Raw genomic sequence first — 25,395 nt, 5'->3', positions numbered from 1 at the left:
CCCTACACAAGGCAGCAGAGGGAATAGAATGCTGGGCCTGCAGTCAAGACCTGAATACACAACCAGCCGCAGACATTTACTGTGTGGGACGTCCTATGCAAGTTACTTAACTTCAGTTTGCCTCGATGTCTTCAACTGTAAAATGGGATGATAACAGCATCAACCTCGCAGGGGTGTCGTGAGGATCCAATGATAGCATCTGTGAAGTGCCCAGCACACAGCAGAAGCTACAGAAATGCTTATCTTCTCTTCCGCCTTCCCGGTCTAATCTGTCTACGTCTTTCACAACAATGCACTGCCACCAAAACTGAAAGCAGTGCTCCAGGAGGGGTGGACACAGCGGAGCACACAGAAAAACTAGTGTGTCCACTATGCCTATATCAATGCCAGCTAAGATAAGGTACCGCTTCTGGGCTGCCATACTATCACACTAGTGATTGCCACCGAGTTTTTCACATTTACTACTGCCTAGCCACACATTCTCCATCCTGAACTTAACTAACTCCTTTCTTTTTTTTTTAACCTAAAGCAGAGCTCTATATTTATTCCTATTAAATTTCATTTCAATAAACGATGTCTTTCTATTAACTCTTCTCCTCTATGTGAAAGTAGACGCTATTTAAGAAAATAGCTCGGAGTCAGTTTTTAAGCCATCTGAGTCAATTTATAAAACTAATCTGTTCCAAAAAAGCAACAAATATATAGAGGTAAATGAATATTAAAACACAAATCAAATTAGCCACTAGCTAGCAGCTGCTACTACTAGAAATAGTTGAGGGGAGAGGAAGTATTAAAAAAGAATAAAATGAAATTGCACTGTTTCTGGCTAGAAGGCCTATGTGGTTCATTTTACTACTTCTATATCTTGTGGAGAAAAGAAGCATGCATCCTATGTGATAGGAAATGTTTAAGCCCCCACGCTGTACTTTAAAGCTAATTACAGTGACTGCTTTAAAAATACTTGGCCTCTTTATATCAGAATCACTCCAATTTAATGAGCTTAGGAGAAATGAGGCTGGAAAAAAAAATGTCTCATTTATAAGTAATATAAATTATTTTACAGCAGGTAGATTATGAGCACTCCAGGATGGGTGGCAACTTAAATAGAATAGATTCAGTTTGTGGAGGTCATGTGCTAGTTGTGTGACTCTAGGCAAGTCACTTAACTTGTTTGCCTCAGTTTCCTTGCCTGTAAAATGGGGGCAATCATTGCACCTACCTCCCAGGGCTGCTGTGAGGAGGAAATGAAATATTTTAAAGCACTTGGACCAATGCCTGGCACATAGTAGGTGCTAAATATATGCTTGTTTCCTTCCTTCTTTCCTTCCTTCCATTAGGAGTGGGGCCAGGTGGCTTCTGAGCTCCCTTTTCTAGTTCTGAGAGTCTGTGATCCCATGTCTCTTTTACTAGAACCATGCAGTCATAGGTCAGGACTGCAGTGGGATATGTTCTTTATCCTAAAGAAACAGCAAAAGCAAAGATGAAAGTACTACTTACAATTAAAACAGAGAGTAGCTTTATGCTGAGCCAGCTCAAAGTTTGAGCACAAAAAAAAGGGAAGGGTTTTTTACTCCAAGTTAAGAACTGAAGGTGGTACTATAACATAAAAATTAAGAAATAATGAGAAAGGTACCAAATTATATGGTGGTTGTCTTTTAAAAATCAAAATATTATATGTGAAAATAAGAACTACTTCCATAAAGAGTTATATTTTGACAAATAACGTGTGGGAAACTAGCGGATATACATTTCTGGAATATTAAACAGGAAAGTCTATCTGAATTTCATATAAGTATGACTAGAGAAGAAACTTGCCAATGTGACACTTGAAACTTGTATATACTGAAACGCAAATTCAGTTTAATCCAGAATTGACCTGTCTCAAAGGCAGAAGTTTCTAAATAGCACCAGCACAAATACACACCGAGGGCACTACTCTGCAAGAATCCACAAACCACTTAGGGACGCTGAAACATTTAATAGAAATTTTCTATGACCACATATCCAGGTATGTTTGACCAACCCAAGTTGGTCATTCTCCTAGCGATGTAACAAGAAAGGACATTTTAAACTGGGCCAAAAGTAGAGACTAATATTTAGGGAGCAATCACCAACAACAGGCAGACGTTCTCCTTAGGTTTATACTCTTATAACTGAAAGGCTAAGTCCCTCTGCACACACATACAAACTTTTATCACCATCTGAATGTCTGTTAATAGTCTGCCTGATTTCCATCTCTAAACATAAAAGCCTGACTGACCATTAAAAAAAATTAAGGCGGAGCCAAGATGGCGGCTGGTAAGCACGGACTAGAGTGAGCTCCGTACCCAAGTCCCTCCAAAAACCTATAAAAATGGCTCTGAACCAATTCTAGAACGGCAGAACCCACAGAACAGCAGAGGGAAGCAGGGCTCCAGCCCAGGACAGCCCGGATGGTCTCTGGGTGAGCTCTATTCCACACGGAGCTGGGAGCTGGGAGCTGGGAGCTGGGAACGGAGTGGAGCAGAGCCCAGCCTGAGCGGCGTGGACGATCCAGACCGGAAGCCGGGCGGAGGGGGCCCTAGCGCCCTGAATATGTGAGCTGCGGCAGTTACCAGACCCCTCGACCCACAAACACCAAAGACTGCGGAGAAGGTTAGTGGGAAAAGCTGCGGGAGTGGAAGGAGTTCGCGGTTCGGCTTCCAGCCCCGGGGGCAGCGGAGGTGGGGCAGCTACAGCTGTTGTTACTTCTGGCTCCAGGCCCACCTGGTGGGAGGAATTAAGTGGCGGATCACAGCAGGGGTGCACAGCCTGCCGAAGATCTGAGCCCAGTCTGGACTGGGGGTCCTTGGGGAAGGAGGAGTGTGGCTCTGACAGAGCTGGCACCTCCCCCCCAAACGTAGAACATAGAACTCTGTAATCTACAAGCAGTCATACCCCACTGAAAAACTCAAGGGTCAAGTTAGTTGGTTGGGAATATGGCCAGGCAGGGAAAACGCGCCCAGATTCAGTCTCAGACTTTGGATTCTTTCTTTGGTGACAAAGAAGACCAAAACATACAGCCTAAAGAAGACAACAAAGTCATAGAGCCTACAACCAAAGCCTCCAAGAAAAATATGAACTGGCCCCAAGCCATAGAAGAACTCAAAAAGGATTTGGAAAAGCAAGTTAGAGAAGTAGAGGAAAAATTGGGAAGAGAAATGAGAAGGATGCGAGAAAACCATGAAAAACAAGTCAATGACTTGCTAAAGGAGACCCAAAAAAATACTGAAAAATACACTGAAGAAAACAACACCTTAAAAAATAGACTAACTCAAATGGCAAAAAAGCTCCAAAAAGCCAATGAGGAGAAGAATTCCTTGAAAGGCAGAATTAGCCAAATGGAAAAGGAGGTCCAAAAGACCACTGAAGAAAATACTACTTTAAAAATTAGATTGGAGCAAGTGGAAGCTAGTGACTTTATGAGAAATCAGGATATTATAAAACAGAACCAGAGGAATGAAAAAATGGAAGACAATGTGAAATTTCTCCTTGGAAAAACCACTGACCTGGAAAATAGATCCAGGAGAGATAATTTAAAAATTATTGGACTACCTGAAAGCCATGATCAAAAAAAGAGCCTAGATACCATCTTTCAGGAAATTATCAAGGAGAACTGCCCTGATATTCTAGAGCCACAGGGCAAAATAGAAATTGAAAGAATCCATCGATCGCCTCCGCAAATAGATCCCAAAAAGAAATCTCCTAGGAATATTGTTGCCAAATTCCAGAGCTCCCAGATCAAGGAGAAAATACTGCAAGCAGCCAGAAAGAAACAATTTGAGTATTGTGGAAACCCAATCAGAATAACCCAAGATCTGGCAGCTTCTACATTAAGAGATCGAAGGGCTTGGAATGCGATATTCCGGAGGTCAATGGAGCTAGGATTAAAACCTAGAATCACCTACCCAGCAAAACTGAGTATCATGTTCCAAGGCAAAATATGGACTTTCAATAAAATAGAGGACTTTCAAGCTTTCTCAGTGAAAAGACCAGAACTGAATAGAAAATTTGACTTTCAAACACAAGAATCAAGAGAAGCATGAAAAGGTAATCAAGAAACGGAAATTGCAAGGGACTTACTAAAGTTGAACTGTTTTGTTTACATTCCTACATGGAAAGATGATGAGTATGATTCATGAGACCTCAGTATTAGGGTAGTTGAAGGGAATATGCATATATATATATATATGCATATATATATATATGTTTAAGTATATATATAAGTGAATGTGAATGTACGTATGTATCTATGTGTATATGTATGTATGTGTATATATATATATATGTAAAAGAGAGAGAGCAGACACAGGGTGAGTTGAGGATGAAGAGAAGATATCTAAAAGAAATAAAATGAAATTAAGGGATGAGAGAGTAACATACTGAGAGAGGGAGATAGGGAGAGATAGAATGGGGTGGATTATCTCCCATAAAGGTGGCAAGAGGAAGCAGTTCTATGGGAGGAGGGGAGAGGACAGGTGAGGGGGGAATGAGTGAACCTTGCTCTCATCAGATTTGGCCTGAGGGGGAATACCATACATACTCAGCTGGGTATCTTACCCCACAGGAAAGAAGAGGGAGGAAGATAAAAAAAAAAATAAAAGGCGGGGGGATGATGGAGTGGAGGGCAGATGGGGGTGGAGGTAATCAAAACAAACACTTTGGAAAGGGGACAGGGTCAAGGGAGAAAATTCAATAAAGCGGGATGGGTTGGGAAGGAGCAAAATGTAGTTAGCCTTTCACAACATGAGTATTGTGGAAGGGTTATACATAATAATACATGTGTGGCCTAGGTTGAATTGCTCAACTTCTTAGGGAGGGTGGGTGGGAAGGGAAGAGGGAAGGGAATTTGGAACTCAAAGTTTTAAAATCAGATGTTCAAAAACAAAAAAACTTTTTGTATGCAACTAAAAAATAAGATACACAGGCAATGGGGCGTAGAAATTTATCTTGCCCTACAAGAAAGGAAAGGAAAAGGGGATGAGAGGGGAGGGGGGTGATAGAGGGGAGGGCTGACTGGGGAACAGGGCAACCAGAATATACGCCATCTTGGAGTGGGGGGGGAGGGCAGAAATGGGGAGAAAATTTGTAATTCAAACTGTTGTGAAAATCAATGCTGAAAACCAAATATGTTAAATAAATAAATTGCATTTAAAAAAAAAAAATTAAAAACCAGAAAATCTAATTTTGTGGCTTGTACAAGTCCCCTTCCTTCCCTCATAAGAGAAAAGTTAAGTACATTTTTTCTTCTCAAAGGGAAAGATTGAGACAAAATTTAACATACCATTAGACTTCCTCCTACAAAAAACTTTGAATTTTGAAGAAAGGTACAACACCATATCACAGGATTCTAAATTATTTGTATTAAAATGTTTCTTTTTTTTAATCATACTGCACAGTTAACAAAGAAAATCATATATACATTTTATGTTGTCATTCATCAGCAGAGTGAATTGGGAACTGTGCTGATTAATTTCTTTAAAATTATTCAGTCCTAAGTAGTGATAAGTTAAACATGTAACAATTAGCTTATATTTTCCTTTTTAAAATAAACTCCAGCCTACATATATTTTTGAAAGAACAATATTCCACAACAGATTTTAACTACTCTTATTATAAATAAATCATCTGACTACAGTTTTTGATGATATTCTCTACACTATTGAGTATATTTGTTACTTTTTTAGAAAGAAAATATCACATATTCAATACAGCTGTCCCAAAAAAGCAGGGGAAGATATAGGTTCTCTGCCATTTTTGTTTGCAGGCCATTCTTAGGAAACTAAATACCAAAGCATACCACCATCACAATTAGATTCCATTACCAATGGTAAACAGCAGTGTGAGTAGATGCAGAATTATACTTCTTAAGAAAAATCTTTACAAGCAATTACAGGAGACCTTTGTTATTGACAAAAGATATGTTCTAAAGGTTGAACAAATGTGGAGATTCTGCAAATACTGTATTGCAACCAATTGGTAATCAACAATGAAAGGGGAGAAAATGCATACAGTGTCTCTATACCCTCCTTTTTCCTTTTAATTCTTCTTCCCAATAAAAGAAAGGATGGCTTTGATTGGGAGACAGCAGACTAAACCAGAATAGCTGAACTGAACTAGCCTCAACAGAGAAGACCAGAATGAACTGGAGGATTCGGAGGTTTACTTCCATCTAAACCAGTCCTAATATCTCAATTTCAACATCAGCATTTTAGAGAAGAGCACTAAACAAAAACCACAAAATGGGCCAAATGCATTTTTTATCACCTTCATACTTCCTCATCCAAACTCCTCTGGGACTTCTTGCTCTCCTCTCCTTCCCCAGATACCCAGTACACTCAGGCTGCCCTATGACTGTCAAAATTTCTCTCCCCAATTAGATCCGACCTGGGTAATAGTCTATATTCCTCATCACCCTAATTAAAATTCCCAATCCCTTACTGATCACCTAGGTGGTGATGTGATTAATTATATACAGATGTGATCACCAGGTATGTATTCCTAACATTATTTGGTTGCTCTAGCTTTGGCTATAAGTCATGCCAGAAAGGGGCATCTACTAGTGTTTAATATATATTACCAATAAGAAAAGCCTCCTAAAAATAATCAGCTGGCTAATTCAGAGGCTAATTCAGTTTGTGGATGGAAAAAACACATATCTTTGGACCATTTCTTTCTACTTATCCAACAATCCACCTAAAAATTATGTAACAGGAAAAGATGGGCTGGTCAGACAGCAAGAGAGCAAGGTACCAAAAGGACAAAGAAAAGAAGTGGGTTGGACCAGATGGCCTCTGAGGTCACTCCCAGTTCTGCAGCCAGGATCCAATGATCCTAGGGGCATGGGAAAACAGAAGGAAAACTCTGAATGCTCCACTAGCATCTTCTTAATGGCATAAAGTCCTCCAGAGCACTGGACAGATCCCATAGGGTGAACTTTTGGGAGAGTATGTATACGGAGCATGGAATGGGCAAGAACACATGGATGGTGATCTGTATCATTGAAGGAACTCTCAAATCAGTGAGGTCACAGATCCATGTGAATTTTAGAATATTAAATAAGGAATCACTAGACCTCTTCAGATATGGGGCAAAATGGCCTCTGAGAGTTCTTTCAGCTCCATATTGGTGATCCTAATTCTATTCAGGTCACAGGACAAGAACTCTTTCAAATGCCTTGTTTCACTCTGCCTAGTAGCTTTGACTGCTGGCACTGCAAAAATTTAAGATGATCACCAAGTGAGCCCGAAGGGTGGAATGAGGGTGGAGATGGAAAAGGGGAAAGGAAAAAAAGGAACAGGATACTTATTCCTCTATTGTCAATCCCACTTATTGCTGCTATCACCATTTAAAAATAAACATCTTGGAAGTCAATGAATTAGTCTGACAAACCTCAGGATTCTTGGGTAATCCCCCTAGCTCTTAGCAAGTTACTTTACTTCTCCTGGGCCAAAAGGCTCTTATATAATAAGATACCATCCTTGCTTCCAAAGCTAAAGTTAAAAAAAAAAACCTTAATCTCAAAATTTTCAGCAAATGTGGAACTCAGGAAACAAAACTTAAGGAGGGACCCCTAGTTCTCCTAAACCAAGAGTTATCTCTACCATCATGGAGACCTATGCAATGGAGCTCGCAATGGTCCCCAGAAAAGCCCTGCAACACCCATAGCATTAGGCTTCCTTGGATGAGAAAGCTTTTGAAAATCAAATTTTTAAAGCTGTTTTCATTTTTCAATTACATTAGCGTATCTCAGGTCTCAGAGAAATTGATATTTATAAATCTCATAAATGCATAATGTTAACCAAAACATGTTAGAAAATATTTAACATATAAATAAAATCCAATATGGCATGCCCTTGTTAAGAAATAACACAAATCCAAAAAGGAAGAGCCAAGGCCAGAAACACTTAGAGGTAACTGGTTTTTTGCTGTTTATTGTCATCCAGTCCAGGTCTGTGACAAAAAGGAAAAACTATTTATCACACATTTCCAATCACTTTGACAAGAAAGACTGAATGTGCCATCTGAGTTCTATGCAAAATGGATTCTTTTAATATGTGTTCCTAGGAAAACAAAACAAAAGTAACTCTTACCTTTGTAATAAGAATTCGGTATTTATCTAGCATAGTCTGGTTGTCATGGCAGCCCGCTAGTAACTGCCATACCTCTGCCCTTAATGCTTCTGGAACCCCACTCTTCACCAGAGTGGATAGCCCTTTGGGCCTTACACGAAGGTTACTGTGCCTAGGAAAAAGAGAAAGAAAGGAAGAGAGACAGAGGGAAACAGAGAGAGAGAAAAAATAGTCACCATAGCCTACATTAATCCTTCATACACATAATGTTAAGAAATCTATAAACAGTTTTCTCTGAATTCATGCAATTGCTATGGAAAGTAAATTTCTGAATTTATACAATATATTAGCTTTAAGTCAAGAAATGATAGGTGGTAAGAAAAAGGAAGGGATATTAAACTCAATTCCACCACTAACTTCATTATTTAGTCCTATTTTGTCTTAAATTATGGAACAAAAACTCTACGGCCTTTGGAAAAATGTTCTTTTCTTCTATTCCTCAATGACCACATTCTTAGTTATGAGTAACAACTTTCATGAAGCAGCCACTCAGGCAGTGAGGATATCTCCTGAATTCTAGAGTGGAGAAGGAAGGAGATTGAACATGGTAAATGACCTGGGTGGGGCAAGGAAGGGGGCAGTACAGATTCCTGACTGTGTGGTTTCTAGGATTCCTCACCAAAACTTCATTTGGAAAGAAGGATGATTTAGGATTGGCACTAAGGAAATATAACCAAACTGGAAGGGTCATAGGAGTACACTCAAATTCTATGGGGCCAACTCATCCAAAAAACAAAGAGCAAAAAAGCCACCCCAAACGAGGAAGCTAGGCACTCTGTTCCTATCAATTATAAAGCTGACCTTAAGAATTAACTTGACTTTAGCTCTAAATTCTATGATTCTGTCGTTTCAAGGTCTACACCAGACTGGAAATGATCTGAGGTCATCTGGACCACTCTCCTCAGAAGAATGCTAGAACATACACAAGCTCCCCTCAGAGGACTTAGATCTCTGATGGAATCACCCACACCCAAACACCCTCTCCCTCTAAGCACTATATTCCTGCTAGCACTTAAGTGTCTACATCTATAAGGGGGCAGAACATTAGGACAGACACTCTGTGAATCTGCAACATTACTTTAGATCTAATATTCTGTTTCGCAGTCTCCCCACTGAATTCCGCATCCATTTCAGCTCAATTCAACATTTAACATGCTCCTAATACCCACAAAACACTAGGAATATAAAGACAAAAACAAGTCCATCCTTGCTTTCAGAGAGCTTATCCTGTAGTGAAGGGATAGAACATATACACAGAGAAGTAAAGATAATTTGAGGAGAGACAGAGAACCAAGAAGAAGAAGGATCAAAGAAGTTCACAGAAAAGGCAACATTGGCCTGAGCTCCGAAGGAAGATGAAGATTCTAAAATATTGAAGTGAGGAAGAAATGAGCTGGAAACCTAGGGGTTACAGACATAATCCTTGTGCCCAGATTAAACCCTGAACTGGGAGCCATGACTATATATTCAGATTCTTCTCCTGTCCACTAACCTAGCTTAGACCTGTGCACTCTAAGCTAGTCGGCCTTCTCTGACTACAAAGCTTTGATCCTCTTGTTTGGCGTTCAGCCCTAGACTTGTGTCATCTTGAAGGAAATGAATGAGGAGGCATTTAGAAAGGGCTACCATATGCCAGGCACAGTGCTAAGGACCAGGGATAGTAACATAAAAGCCCTTAAATTAGGGGTTTTATACTCTAATAGAGGAGAAAACACAAATAAAGGAGCAGTGGCCAGAGAACGGAGTCTGATCTGGAGATTCACAGAGATTTTGAGTGGAGTCACAAGGGACAGCAGTGGCCGCAGGACAGATGGCAAAATGGCTGGGTAGACATCTGGAAGGGGGTGAGAAGCGTAGTTTGGTCTCAGGCCAGAGACATATAACTGGCTGGGGAATTAGTCATTGTCAGTCATCCTCTCATCAGAACAGCTCAGCTCCAGGGCAGGAAACCCAAAACTGAGTGAAGCGGCTCCCCAGGGTTTAGGGACACAGTTTCTGGAAATAAGATCCAGAGAGTTCTCTTCCAAGTGGAAGAAGCTGAGCAGCCCCAGTTTGGGAAAAGGGTGGAGATGGCTGGATTCCACCAGTTACTGTGAAGAATGGAATGCCACTTTCTATGCAAATGAGAGCATCATTCATGATGTTCCAATGTACATGTCACACAGAGTTTCTACGCCAGTGAACCATGCTCCTAGTATTGGCCAGTCCTGTATTGTGGCCACTTTCAAATCCAGGGCCAAATGAGCCGGATGCTCACCACATACTACATTCTAAACAAACCAGATTTTTCATAATCTTGAACTTCCCTGATTCTGTATCTCTGCATACCCATATTCTAGCCATGGAATGGTCTACCTCCACATCACCTAATTGTTGAAATTCTTCTCTTCAGGGCCCAGCTAACATGCGACCTTCTCCATGATACATTGCTTATTCCTCCAGTTACATAAGTAATATCTCCCTGCTAAAATCTCTCATGAAACTTGATGATATTGTGATTTGCATTACAGGGCAACTAAGTAGTACAGTGGAGTCAGGAAGACTCACCTTCCTCAATTCAAATCTGGCCTTAAATACTAGCTGGGTGACCCTGGGCAAGCGACTTAACCCTGTTTGCCTTAGTTTCCTCACCTGTAAAATGAGCTAGAGAAGGAAATGGCAAACCACTCCACTTTGACAAAAGCAAAAAAAAACAAATAGGGTAACAAAGAGTTGGGGTATGACTGCAATGACTGGAATGACTGAACAAGAGCAATTTGCTGTTTGCATTTGTAAAGGCCATCAGTGCATGGGAAGATCTTCCCCGCCCATTTGAGTGGGCTTCAGGGGCGGGGCTCTCAGGGTCCTGGGGGGAGTGGCTAGGACTGGAGCCAATGGTAGGCGCCTGAGTTCTGGTTCACGGGATGACATGAAGCCTGTGGTGGGAGGAGTTTGCTGAATGGTTGGAGCAGCTGGTGAGGCAGTTGGTGAGAGCAGTTAAGAGCTGAAGGAAAGAGGAAGCAGTCAGCTAGCTGGAACACAGCTTGGAGATTGCGGCGGAAGTGGCAGCTATGGCAGCAGGCACTACAAAAAAGCAGCACTGACCCTCGTGGAGACCTGAGAGTGCTGAGCAGGGGCTTGAGGCCAATGAGCGGCCTTCTATCTGGAGGGCCCTGGCATTGGGGGGTTGGGGGGGAAGCACCAGTATGGCTTGGCTTGCTGCCATAATGTTTTTTCTGTGGCCTCCTGGTCACTATTGTCAGATGGGCATACTGGTCTTGGAAGGTTCCTGCCAGGATGTCGAACTGGGGACACTGGTCCATGGGTCTGCTACTTTGGAGTTTCAATAAATGCTTTCACTCCTCTGCCTTCTATTTAGAGAATTCCTTATATCCTGCGATTCTGGACCATTCAGGCATATTCATGGTTATCTTTGAAGTCATGAATTCTCCCTTACTGATATAGCATTACAGCTCTTTGTGTCAGGCCATCAGTCAACAATCATTTATTGTATGCTCACAACAATCATTTTTGTGCCAGGTACTTTGTGAAGCAATGGGAATTCAATACAAAGTGCTCCCTGCAAATAAGAATAGTCAAGGAAAATAAATTAACGTGTTTGTCCTTTCCGAAAATGTAAATCTCATTCTGTACCTACTGTCAATTACTTCTCTGCTAAGAAGTGGGAAGAGTAGTTCATCATGAGGCTTCTACAGTCACAATCGATCAAAGGATTGTATCATCAGAATCTTGCTTAATAAATGCTTCTTGACTGATAAATTGGTGGTCTTTCAAAGTTGTTTTTCTTCATTGTATTACTGTCATTACATGAATCAGAGTTCATAAGTCTGATCGGTTGGTTTCTACAACACTGATGATGTTAGAGTATAAATTCTTTTCCTGCTTCTGCTCACTTTACTCTGCATCAGTTCATCCAGATCATCTCAGGCTTCTGTCTCTCTCATTATTTCTTGTAGCATGATAATCTTCTATTATCTTCATAAACAATCATTTGTGCAGCCATTCTTCAATAGACAGACACATAATTTGTTCCAGTTCTTTACTACAAGAGATGATTTACAAACAGCTTTGTATATATGGGTCTTGGTCTTTTGGGGATACATGCCTCATAGTGGTATCACTGGGTCAAGGCATATTCCATCTCTGGAGAGTTCTAATTAAGAAATTCTTCTTTATATGGAATGAAAATCTGCTTCTGTTCAACCTATCCAACTAATGATGCTCTCTGAGCCAAGAAAAAAAAAGATGCTAATTACTCTTCAATATGTCAAACTTTCAAATACTTGAAGGCAGCTATCATGTTCCCTCTAACTCTTCTTTTTCCAGGTAAAATATTCTAACATAGCATGGTCTCCAGTGCCCTAAGCATCCTGGTCACCTAGCTACCCTTTCTCTGAACACACTATACCTCATCAAAATGCTGCACAAAATATGAAACATGGATCCAAAATACAAAATTTTGGATGTGTCCTGCCCAAAACAGAGTACAGCAGGACTACCATCCCCCTTGTTCTGGAGGCCTCTATGCCTCTATCCTGGTATTGTAAGACAGCATTAGTTTTTGAGGTTGCTATTTCACACTGAGTTTGTAGTCCACTAAAATAGTGAGGTCTTTCTTTTCACATGAACTTTTTCCAGCCATAGCCCCTCTATCTTCCACTTGTGAAGTGAATGATTTTAATCCAAAAGTAAGCCTTTACGTTTATCCCTGATAAACTGTATCTTACTGGATTCTGCCCTATGTCATACACATCCTTGAAAATGCTTTTCATGTGATGTTTCGTTCATCTTAATGAGTAATGTGCTAGAGTTTTCTAACTTTCACCATGTACCCTGGCATTAACTTGCACTTTTGATTCTTCTAAAAGCATCACAGACACGAAGCATTTGTATAGAAGTGAAGTAGCTTAGGACCACATAAAGCAGAGGTCTCAAACTGGGAGGGAACCAGATTAAAAACCAGACAAAAAAGGAAGATGTTGGAGGGGATGTGGGAAAACTTGGATACCAATGCACTGTTAGTGGAGTTGTGAACTGATCTAACTATTCTGGAGAGCAATTAGAAACTATGCCTAAAGGTCTATAAAATTGTGCATGCCCTTCAATCCAGCAATACCACTGCTAGGTCTATATCCCACAGACATCCAAAAAAAAGAGAAAAATATTTATAGCAGTTCTTTTTGCGGTAACTAAGAACTAGAAATCAAAGGGATGCCCATCAATTGGGGAAAAGCTGAACAAGCTGTGGTACATGATATGTTAAATATTATTGTGTTATAAGAAATCACAAGCATGATGATTTTAGAAAAAACTGGAAAGACTTATATGAACTAAGAGTGAAGTGAGCTGAACCAGGAGAACATTGTATACAGTAACAGCAATATTATTTGATGAAGACCTGTGAATGACTTAGCTATTCTCAGCAACACAATGATCCAAGACAATCCCAAAGGACTCATGATGAAGTATACTATCTGCCTCCAAAGAAAGAACTGATATTGATTGAATACAGACTGAAACATGCTATTTTCACTTTCTTTCATTTTTTTCTTTTATTCAAGCTTTTTTGTAAAAAATGACTAATATGGAAATGCTATACATAACTGCACATGTATAACCTGTATCTGATTGCTTACTATCTCAGGAAGGAGGGAAGGATAGAATTTGGAACTCAAAACTTTAAGTTTTTTAAAAAATGTAATTAGGAAATATTTAACAAAATAAACAAGAATAGAACACAAATAAGGTTAAATTGTGGTTTTCTAAGTCAATAAGAATCTGCTTCTATTTGAGTTTGATTCCTGTGTTTCAAAAATGTGATTCAGTTTTGGTCCCAGCTCACTGTCCACAGTACTTGCCTAAAACATACACACTGATGGACTAACTCAAAAGGTTATTGTGTGCTAACAACAATCATCTAATCTGAATGAGCCTGTTTTCTTGCGACTCTCCTTCTGCCCATAAGACTGCTCACTCCTCAATCACTTCTGCTGGGTCCTTATTTGTATACTCTCCCAAAATGCTGGGACTCTACATTGGGCCCTCTGCTCTTCTCCCAGGACTGGAATGAATATGCTCCTCAGCTCCCTCCACCTTCTAGAACCCTTAGAGCTTACCTAAAAGCTTCGCTCAAGCACCATCTCCTACAGGATCCCTATAGGCCCTGATCCTCTCTGGTGCTAGTGCCCCCAGCTTGCTGATGCTACATTCTATCTACGTTGTGTTCAGGTTATCTAGGGAAAGAATGTAAGCTCCCTGAGGGCAGAGACCATTTCATCTTTGTCTCTGAATCCTCACAGCTCCTGGGACACAGCAGCAAATAATAAATGCTCACTGAATGAACCACACATTTCCTCTATACACATAGATTTTTATACATTTTATATGCATTCCTGACTTTATCTTCTTAGCTTTTCTTCATCCTCGTTCATTAATAGTGCTGGTCAATCAATAAGCATTCATTTAAGTGTCTGGCAGATTCTAAATACTGTGTTTCTACTATGATCGTTGGTAAAAATAGGTCACTACATAGATCTTCAGCTCGCCCCTGGCCACCTTCTGTGTTGTCAGCACCGGTGTGTCCTCTCCCACTCCTCATCCCCTCGTTCCACCTTTTACACTGAGAAATGTAATAACAGCCACACTACCCCTGGCTCAGAAAAGAGATAGCCCTTGTTTCATTCATCACTCCAATGGCTTCCGAAGACCAGAACACTCTTCCCTGCCCACCATTACCCTATATGTCAACAAGCATTTTGTTATCTTCCCCATTAGAACATAACTCCTTGAGGATCAGGATTATGTCACTTTTTACTTATATCCTATTGCTTATTACATAACAGTTATTTAATGAGTGCATTTCATTCCTTATTTCATGTGTATAAAAACATCATCACAACTTTTCTACTTTACATCCTTTTATGCTGTTCTCTTCCTACTGTCACCTCTGAATGATTGCAATGGATAGTGTGCTAAGTTCTCTAGAGGGTCATTTCCTCCCCAGAATTTTCTGAGGTTTTCTTTAACCAGTAAGTTAAGAGTTTCTGGAATGTTCCAGAATCTACTGTGACAACTCTTATATAAGATAAACCTTTCTAGGAGCTTATGTTAAAATCAGTGTTTTGACTTTTGTCCAACTACCATTTTTTGGGTTTGTCACTTATGGGTTAAGACTAAGCTACTGTTATAATGTGAAGCATAATCTTTTCATACTTGTCCTTCTAATTCAGTATTTCAATTCACCTTCCCTCTGATTTTGAAATAACTGGTACATCTGTAAGCTGTCTACTCCTGTCTCTTAAAATGTTATGATCATGTTTTTCTCTGCATTGCCCTTTAGAGGAAGTTATTAAGGAGGTGATGTCAGGAGGCAATGAAGCATAGTGAAAGGGTGCTAAATGTGGAATCTGAAAGTATGAATCTCTGGATACTTCTCTTCCCTCTTCCTCACCTTAGGTCACTTCAAAATTTCCCCTCCCCCCAATCTTTTCCTTTACCACTTTTGCACATAAAGGGATAGCCCTTCATCTTCACAAGGCAAACCCATCAACATAGCCATTGATCACATTCCCTCCAATCTTGTCCAGCAGAATCCCCACCCCACCCCCATCCTCCCAACTCTCTAACTCTCAATCTTTCCATATCTATTGGCTCTTTCTCTACTCCCAGCAAACAAGCCCATGAATTCCCTGTTCTAAAAATCAAAAACAAAAAAGAATCAATCCAGCCATCTCTGTTAGCTACAATCCTGTATTCCTCTCCCTTTCTTGTCTAAACTTCTGTTAAAGACATTTACACCAGGTACCTATGTATCTTCCCCTCTCACCAGCTTCTAAACCTTCTACAATTTAGCTTCTGAACTCATCATTCAACTGCAACTGCCCTTTCCAAAGTAATTAATGATCTCTTAATGGCCTTTTCCCATTCTTCACCCTTCTGACTTCTGTGAAACATTTGAACTTGTCAATCATCCTCTTTGCCTAAATACTCATTCCTCTCTAGGTTTCTACTACATTGCTCTTTACAGGTTTTCCTCTTACCTGTCTGACCTCTCCTTTTCAGTCTTCTTTGCTGGATCTTCACCAGGTCACTCTCACTAACAATGAGGATCTCTGTTCTGGGCCTTTCCCCTTCTCCTTCTATGCCATCTCAGTTGTTCAACTGAATGTAACAATGTTTACACACTGTAAATGCTTAATAAATGTTCAACTGAATATAACAATGATGTAGATGTGTGTATATATGTATGTGTGTATTTTGATGTTTTCTTCATATATAAACATATATAATGTACATATGTCTATGTGGATATACATATCTGCATCATTGCTATATTAAACTGAACATTTATTAAGCACTTAGATACACACAAACCTATATTTTATATCCTTATATAAAATATATATAAAAGAAAAAAGTTGAATTCCACGGTATAATCCTAATTGCCAAAAATACAGTTCTCATTCATTCAAATCTCTTAAGAGTCCTAGATATCCTCCTGTTGATGTGTAAGTCTTGTGCTTAGGTGCAAACCAGGCTGCATGACTGCACTGATAACTGGACCATCTTGGGAAGCTCTGCCTTTTCATAATGCTCCTGACCCTATTTACATTTGCAATTTTCCTTCTCTCCTGCTCCCCTCTTCTTCACACTCCACCTGCTCGTCATCTACAGAGCAGCTCCTATCTCTCTAATGCCTCAACAGTTACTTGTTCAGGAGCTAGAGATCCCTACTTAAAATCCTAACATAGTAAATAAATAAATCTAAGGCTTGCTTCTTGTGCCTGTGTAACAGGGTCAGCACAACAGCTTCCAGTGATCCCTCAGCCATCTGCTCTGCCAGGCTTTGTGAAAGCACCTCTTCTAAATATCAAGCCACAATCTATCTTAACTAAACGGTACTGAAAAAGAACTAGGTTACTCCTAAAACTGGTATATTAACATCTCTAATTCCTTGGTTATCCTGGTAACACTGCAACAACAACTACATTACATACAGAAATTGTGTTACTTAATAGATCATCAGTCAGAAAGAGGATCTTATGCCTAATGCTATTAGAGTATATTGATGACCAGGAAAGATACATAAAAAGGACAAATTTTTTTTTTTTTTTTTTTTTTTTGCTTTTTGGCAGGGCAGTTGGGGTTAAGTGACTTGCCCAAGGTCACACAGCTAGTACATGTGTCAATTGTCTGAGGCCGGATTTGAACTCAGGTCCTCCTGACTCCAGGGCCGGTGCTCTACTGACTGCGCCACCTAGCTGCCCTAAAAGGACAAATTTTTAAAATGTACCACTGCTTTAAATATTTCTGGTAAAAATATGAGTATGTAAGTACATTATTTCAACAATATCATCTATTGTTATCAGGATCCTTCAGAATATACAACTGGTTATTACACATGTTTAATTCCCTAAGTTCAACAAATTATAAAACATATCTTACCTAATCTTTTAATGAGTGAGCAAACATGAAATGTACACAGTAACTTTTTCATTTCATGTGAAAATAAGGTGGTATTAGGCTTGTGAGTAACTACAAAGCTACAGTATAAATGGCAATTCTAATGCTCTTTAAAATTTAAACATCAGTTATTTTGATATAACCTTAACACCAGCATATTATCTAGTAGATATGTCCCCCAGGCATATCATCTAGTGTCATGTAGTTAAATCACCCTATGCAGATGAGAATCTAATTTTTGAAATCTCCAAGGAAGAAAGACTTCAAAGGCAGGCTAGCTATTGTTATTAAAATAAGCAGAAAGTTCATGGGTAGGAATAGACAAAAATACATCAAACATGGACATTAAGAGGTCTTTGATTTTACAGAAATCAATTTTGATAGAAAGGCAAGAATAAAAGCCACATTACTAAGAGTTAAAAAGAAATTGAAATCTTAAAAATTAAAGATGAGATGAATAAAATTGAGTATAAAAAACCACTGAATTAATAATAAAACTAGTAGTTGTTTTTATGAAAAAACAAAATAAACAATAAGTTAATTTGGCTAAAAAGAGAGAAGAAAACCAAATTACTAGTGTCAAAAACAAAAGAGTGAACATACCACTAACAAAGATGAAATTAAAGCAATTACAAGGAGGTATCTTGCCTAATTATACGGCAATAAATTTAACAATTTGAGTGAAATGGAAAAACATCTACAAAAATATAAATTCCTATGTCTGCAGAAGAGGAAATAAAATATTTAAATAGACCTACTTTAGAAAAAAGAAATTGAACAGGCCATAAATGAGCTTCCTAAGAAAAAAAACCAAGATCAGATGGATTTACAAGTTAATTCTATGAAACATTAAAAGATGAACTAATTCCAATATTAAATAAATTATGTGGAATAATGGGCAAAGAAGGGATCCTACCAAACACCTTTTATGAAACAAATATGATACTGATATCTAAACTAGGAAGAGTAAAAACAGGGAAAGGGAATTGTAGACCAACTTCATTAACGAATATAGATGCAAAATCCTAAATAAAATACTAGGTAAAAGATTATAACAATATATTACAAAGATCATGCATTATGATCAAGTACAATTCATACCAAGAATGCAGGGACAGTTTAACATACAGAAAACTATTAACATGTTTGATTATGTCAGTAATAAAAGTTTTAAAAAATCATATGATTATATCAATAGATGCAGAAAAAGCTTTTGATAAAGTGCAACACTCACTTCTATTAAAAATACTTGAAATGATGAAGGGGAAAGCGACAAATGTTGGAGGGGATGGGGCACACAGTAAGCATTAAACAAATACATGTTCCCTTCCCTTTTTTTCTTCCTGAGGGACGGAAGTGGGGGAATGGGAAGAGAGAAGATTCTTAACCCCAAATGCCTTTCTCTACACTACATTGTCCCCTTCACCTGGAATGCCTCTCTTCTCTCCTCAGTAAATCCAAAGTGGATCCAATTTCTCAAAACAAAACCTGGCTCTCACCCCTAATAGTTTGCCTAGAAAAATCATTAAATAGTTAGAATAAGAAATACAGAGGCACAGAGAGCTAAATACTATAAAAAGAAATTTAGAATTTCTCTAGGACACAATAGGGAGCCATGGTGAGCTTTTGACTAGTGATGTGAAATGCTGAAACTAATCTACTTTAGGAACATTAATATGATAATCAAATACAGAATAACTGGAGAAGTGAGATGCTTCAGGGAGGACAAACATCAAAGAAATTTGTAAAAATAATCTTGGCTAAGATATAGTGGCAGCAAGAATGCAGCAGAAAGTATCAATCTGAGAAACATTATTAAAAAAAAAAAGACAGCAAGAAATGGGATACAGAGATTGAAGGAGAAGGAAGATGGCTGCCATATTTCAGACCTAGGTGACGGAGGTACTGGTGGATCACTTACTAGTGTTGTGAAATTTGGAAAGCATTTGTTTAGGAAGCCAATTCTATTTTGAAAAGTTTAGGTTGTTGTTTTAGACAGAATAAATCTGGTGATACCATTGTATTTAAATCAGGAATTCTTATTTACCTGGGTTCTATGACCTAGATTTTTTTTTCATTCTTAGTATTTTGATAACTGGATTTCAACATATTTGGTTTCCTTTGTTAAACCCACAGATTTTATCTTGTTCCCTTAAAAACATTATTCTGAGGAGAGATCCATTGGCTTCCCCAGGCTGCCAGTGAGGTATGTGACATAATAAAGGCTAAAAACCTCTGATGTGAATATCCTAAAGGTAACTGAAAATATAGGCCAAAAACAGAAAAGTGAATATTATTAGGACACGGGGGGGGGGGGGAGAAAGAGAGAGAGGGGGAGAGAGAGACAGAGAGAGAGACAGAGAGACAGAGAGACAGAGAGAGAAAGAGAGAGGGGTTAAACCGTACATCATATGAGTTCTCCATAAGAAAAACAGAGTAAAAAAAAAAAGACCAAATGACTCAGTCTTATGGGCACATTCATCTTTAGGGACTCTTACTAAGGTTTAGAAGAAGGAGAAAAGAGGATATAGAAGAAAAAGAAGAAAAATAAGGATAATACAGCATCACTATGTCCCTCCCAAAAAAAGGGTGAAGTTTTAAGGAGTCATGTGTCAACAAAACCAAGTATTACCAAGTAATGAAAGAGAAAAACTAATGAGAAAAGACAAGGGCAAAATATGGAAACAAAAAAAGTCCCTGCTAACTTTCAGGAATTAAGTCTCAGTAAAGAGAAAAAAGATTTCGTGGAACTAAGAAGAAAATATATGGTGAGGGAATGAAGGCAGTAGGAGTGGACCAATTATTTTAAAAATTGGCACTGAAATAAAAAAGAGACAGATGATGGTGGCTACAAAGGCCAGCAGAATAGAAGGATTTAGAGGTGTGTGTGTGTGTGTGTGTGTGTGTGTGTGTGTGTGTGTGTGTTTAAATAAGAAAGAACTGTGTGTTTATAGGCAAGGAACTAAATAAGAAAAAGAAGATTCATCCAATTCATTCTATGAATCATTATCTTATCTACTTGCTATTTCAAGCTCTATCACTAACAAAGAAATATATGTTGTTTTGTTTTGCTAAAACTTGGAGGTGGGAAGGTAGTGGAGGACGTTGGCTAAAGTTTTGGTGTTTTGTTTTTTTCTCTGCAGCTCCAATGAAACTCTGAAAAAATTTCAGTGAGTTTATTAATTTTACTCTACCTACATTCTTTCCCTTCTCAAAAACAGAGCAGGGGCCCTCAGTGGTTTTGAATGTAGGCTTAACAAGCAATTACAGCATTTTTAGTGAGCTTTCTCAACGTTGGATTTAGGATTGGAATGTCACCAGAGCTCCCCAAAGGCGCTTCCTTCCTTCCTGGATTGGCATTGACAGGAAAAACTTAAAAACTAATGTAAAGAAATCATAAAATTATGTGGAAATGAATTCAAGATGGCATGCATCTACTTCATTCTATAATTTATAGTATGGCGAATATATGTATATGAAGTAATCATATAATAAGAACCTGTGGTTTTGTTCTGACATTCTACAAAGGAAAATTTCATCAGATGCCCTACATAGTTAAATAGAGATATATAGCTACAGATCCAGGTCCAGGTATGTAGATATAATCTCAATTCAATTCCATCAATACTTATTACGGGTACAGAGATGCTAGTTGCAAGGAAAGATATGGAATATACTCTACTTAATCACTGCCTGCTTACAGTGAATACTGAAAAGTTTTCTTTTTAAAACTGGTAGTTGTCGGTTACCCAAGATAAATTTCCATACACCTTACTCTATAATGGTTTGTTTTATTTTTATACCAACTAGCTACTTAATTCTACCTGAAACTAATTTTAGCACTTTATTCATATTATTATAATGTTATCTAAAATCTAAGTTGTGATTTGCAGATCTCTAATATAGATTTTGGTTCTATAATAGTAGAGATGGCATGATTTTTTTTTCAAAAGATTTTACTATTTACTTTTATTTGGAAACAAGATAAAAACTTAATCCTAATCCCCAGAGAAACTTCTTTTAAAAAAAAATCATGTCTTTTCAAGCTGAAATTATTTGGCACCAGAAATTAATATGAATTACAAACTAGGGGAAAGTTTGCTTCTCAAAACAATTTATTGCACAGTAGAAAAGATTGAATCTGCCCCTTTTAAAACCAGGTATGGGAAGGAAACACGTATGTAGCAGGTAGAAACATGTGAGACAAATATAGAGAGCCAGGCATAGTACAAATGAATTAGCCCTTTTAATACGAGAATTTAAGTATTTTGACAATAAAGCATGCAATGGACTGTTCTGAACAAAATAATGACAGAATAATGATTAAAATAAGTATTTGAAAATGCAATGACAATGTTTTTGTTGATGTTCAAGCACAGATATTAAACATAGCTACAAATTTATATTGTAATTGATTTTCTGTGCTGTTTTAAACACAGTGCCATCATAAAATTCATTTACAGTAATCCAACTTTTGGCATAATCATAAAGGCTGTAATTTACATGAGGAAGTTAATTCATGCCTCAAAATTCTGTTCAAAGAAAACTTAATAAGTAGATGTTAAATCGGAAAGGATAAAATTGAAATTTACCATCTTCCCAGCAATTCTCCCCACGAATATAAGATCTTCTCAGGGCAATCCTTAGACACATCTCCAGTACCACTTGAGAGTTCATTATCGCTCTCTGAAAAAAAAAAAAGAGAGATAAAACAAAAACATTCGAAAATTTATCAGACAAGAAATACTGAAGTACATTCAAATTAGCACTTTAACTTAACACCATCTCTAAATTTAAAAAAAGCCTTGAAAGCTATATTAATTTATCATCAATAATATAAAGTAACCCAGGTTAAGAATTTCAAAGCACAATCTTTTCCTTATGAAAATTCTCATACATATTTTTCAATTTAAAAATTAAACCACCTAGCTCTTTTCAAAGTAATAGATTAAGTCAAAAAGGTAGAGATCATAATATAATTAGGAACTTTGAACTCGATCTATTGTTCCACTCAATCCATCCTGTAATAATAAAGAATAAATTTACAAAGACAAAAACCCCTAAGTATATGTATGGAAACCACCAAATACACACACATGTACAAAGGCAACACACACACACACACACACACACACACACAGACACTTGCACATGCAACATCTGTGTACACATCTCTGAAAAGACTTAATCAGTAAGTATACCTACCCAAAACTTTTATATTTCTAAAACTAGAACATCTAAGTGGTTTAACTTTTGATAAAAGACAACTTAAATACTTGTATGCCAAAGTGTTTCTTCAATTCCAATTTAAAAAAACTAGAAAATGCATGGAAATCAGGATCAAATGATTTTGATGATTACTGCTTCATGAAACAGTGTGAGGTCTGGAAATCCTATTCTCTGCTTATTCTGACCTGTTTTGATTTCCCTAGACATTTTAGATATTTTGTTCCTCCAAATGAGTTTAGTTATCATTGCTCCACTTCTATAAATTACCTCTTTGCTATTATCACCGTCACTGTAGAAGAATGGCCCAGCCACGAGCACTGACTGTCCTTTCAGTTACTTAACTTTATTTGTTTCTTTAAGCAGCCTTTTATAACTGTCTCTATACACGTGTTGAGTGTGCTCTGGTAGTCTGACACCCATTCAATATTTACATTTTGTAGGCATCTTGGAATGATACTTGCCTTTATATGACAGCCTCCTGGATTTTGTTACTGCTGTGTAGATGTGTTGGGGAATCATTTTGCCACAATACTTTACTAAAGCTATTCGTTGTCTCAATTAGTTCCTCTACTGATTCCCTAGAATGTTTTAAATAAACTATTCTGTCATTAATTTTTTTAAAAAATAGTTTTATTTTCTCTACTCCTATTTTTAAAAGACTTTTACTTCTTTCTCATCTTTCTTCTATTGTTAACGTTTCTAAAACTACATCAAATAATAGATGGGAAAGAAGGAATCCTTGCTTTATATCTTTATTCCTTAGTAAAGCTTCTAATGTAGAAGTTCTTAACTTCTTTTTGTATCATGGACCCCTTTGGCAGTCTGATGATGCCTATGGAGCCCTTCTCAGAATCATGTTTTTAAATACATAAGGTTAAATAGGTGTGTTTAAAAGGAAAACCAATTATACTGAAATAAAGATGTATTTTTTCCCCATCTGAGTTGTTAGCCCTTGCTAAAATCTATACATCAACAAGAAGTCTGTAGACCACAGGTGAAGAAAGTGCTTGCTTGACTGTTCATGTTAGGCCATCTTTTTGGTTTTAGAAAGATACATTTTATTCATTTTTAAAGATTCTTCTCGGCTTCATTTACAAGGTTTAAGCACAAATATTATACTTACTCAAAGGATTTTTCTGCATCTATTAATATAATCATATCACTTCAGACAGTTTTCTTTTTAACTTAATTCATCATTGTTTTCCTAATGTTGAACCAGCCTGGTATCCCTGGCAAAAATCCAAGTTGATCATAATGAATGATTTTTTTTTTATAAATAGCTATAGTCTTTTTGCAATGATCTAATTTAAATTTTTTAATCCATATTCATTAATGATAAGAAACCATAGTTCTCTTTACTCAAACTTTCCCAGGTTTCCCAATTATAAAATTATATTTGTCTCACAAAATGAACGTAAGAGAGTGTTTTATTTCTTGATGTCTTAGGATAATGTGTGCAACGGGCAATAATTCTTCTTTAAAATTTTATAGCATTTTTCTATAAGTCCTTCTAGACAAAGATTTTGTTTCCTTTGAAAGTTCCTATATAGCAAGTTCACTTTCCATTCTGAGCTTGAATAACATTAAGATCTCTATTTGGTGTTCAGTTAATATGAGTATTTTAGATTTTTGTATAATCTTTTACTTTATTTGAATTCTTAGTTTTCTTAGAATATAAATCTGTGTACTAGGCACTAACAATTCTTTTTATTTCTTTTCTATTTGCTACAATTTCCTCTTTTTTGTTTTATTAATATAATTTTCTTCTCTCTTTACTCAGGTTGGTAGAAATCTATCAATTTTTTTGTTAATTTTTTTTTAAAAAACCAGTTCTTAGTTCATTACTAAGTTTCACAGTCTCTTTACTTTCCAATTAATACATTTCTTCTGAAATTTTTCAGACTTCGTCTGTTTTGCTTATTTTGGATTTGTTGAATTTCTAATTTTGTAAACTGCATAACTAGTTCATTAATCTCCCTTTTTTCAATTTTGTTAATATATGCTTTTATTGTTGCTTAGTTGTTTTCAGTCATGGCTGATTGTGACTCCTCTTAGGCTTTTCTTGGCCAAGATACTAGAGTGGTTTGCCATTTCCTTCTCCAGCTCATTTTACAGATGAGGAAACTGAGTCAAACAGGGTTAAATCACTTGCCCAGGATCACATAGCTCGTAAGTACCTGGGGCTAGATTTGAACTCAGGTCTTCCTGACTTCAAGTCCAACACTCTATCTACTGTACCACCTAGTCGACCCATGCTTTTAGCAACATATTTTTTCATATAGTACAGCTTCGGCTGTATTCCAGAAATTCTGGTATGTTGTCTCATCATTATCTTTTTCTTTCACATAGTTTTTGATGTTTCTATGATTTCTCCTGACCTAATCAATAACAACAAACATTTTTTAAGCTCCTACAATGTGCCAGGCAGTGTAGTGTGCTAAGTGCTATGAATACAAAGAAAGGCAAAAGAAGGCCTGCTTTTAAGGAGTTTTAATTTAATGGGAGAGTCAACATGTGATCAATTACATACAAACAAAATATACAGGATAAAACT

At 37.6% G+C, this 25,395-nt stretch overlaps 1 protein-coding gene across 2 annotated transcripts in view; it reads right to left on the bottom strand.

The window, feature by feature from the left end:
- The window catches only part of RABGAP1L (RAB GTPase activating protein 1 like), a 680,962-nt gene that overhangs the window by 495,936 nt on the left and 159,631 nt on the right, over positions 1–25,395 (bottom strand). For both annotated transcript variants that reach the window (XM_036756235.1, XM_036756234.1), the window contains exons 12-13: positions 22,205–22,298; positions 8,112–8,262 (exon numbers count right to left, since the gene is read on the bottom strand). In XM_036756235.1, coding sequence (XP_036612130.1) covers positions 8,112–8,262; positions 22,205–22,298 — 245 coding nt within the window. The remainder of the gene's footprint in view (positions 1–8,111; positions 8,263–22,204; positions 22,299–25,395) is intronic.

The sequence above is a fragment of the Trichosurus vulpecula genome, chromosome 4 (genome assembly GCF_011100635.1).
Source record: "Trichosurus vulpecula isolate mTriVul1 chromosome 4, mTriVul1.pri, whole genome shotgun sequence".
NCBI lineage: Eukaryota > Metazoa > Chordata > Mammalia > Diprotodontia > Phalangeridae > Trichosurus > Trichosurus vulpecula.
The sequence above is the reverse complement of the archived record's forward strand: the minus strand, read 5'-3'. Positions and strand labels throughout refer to the sequence as shown.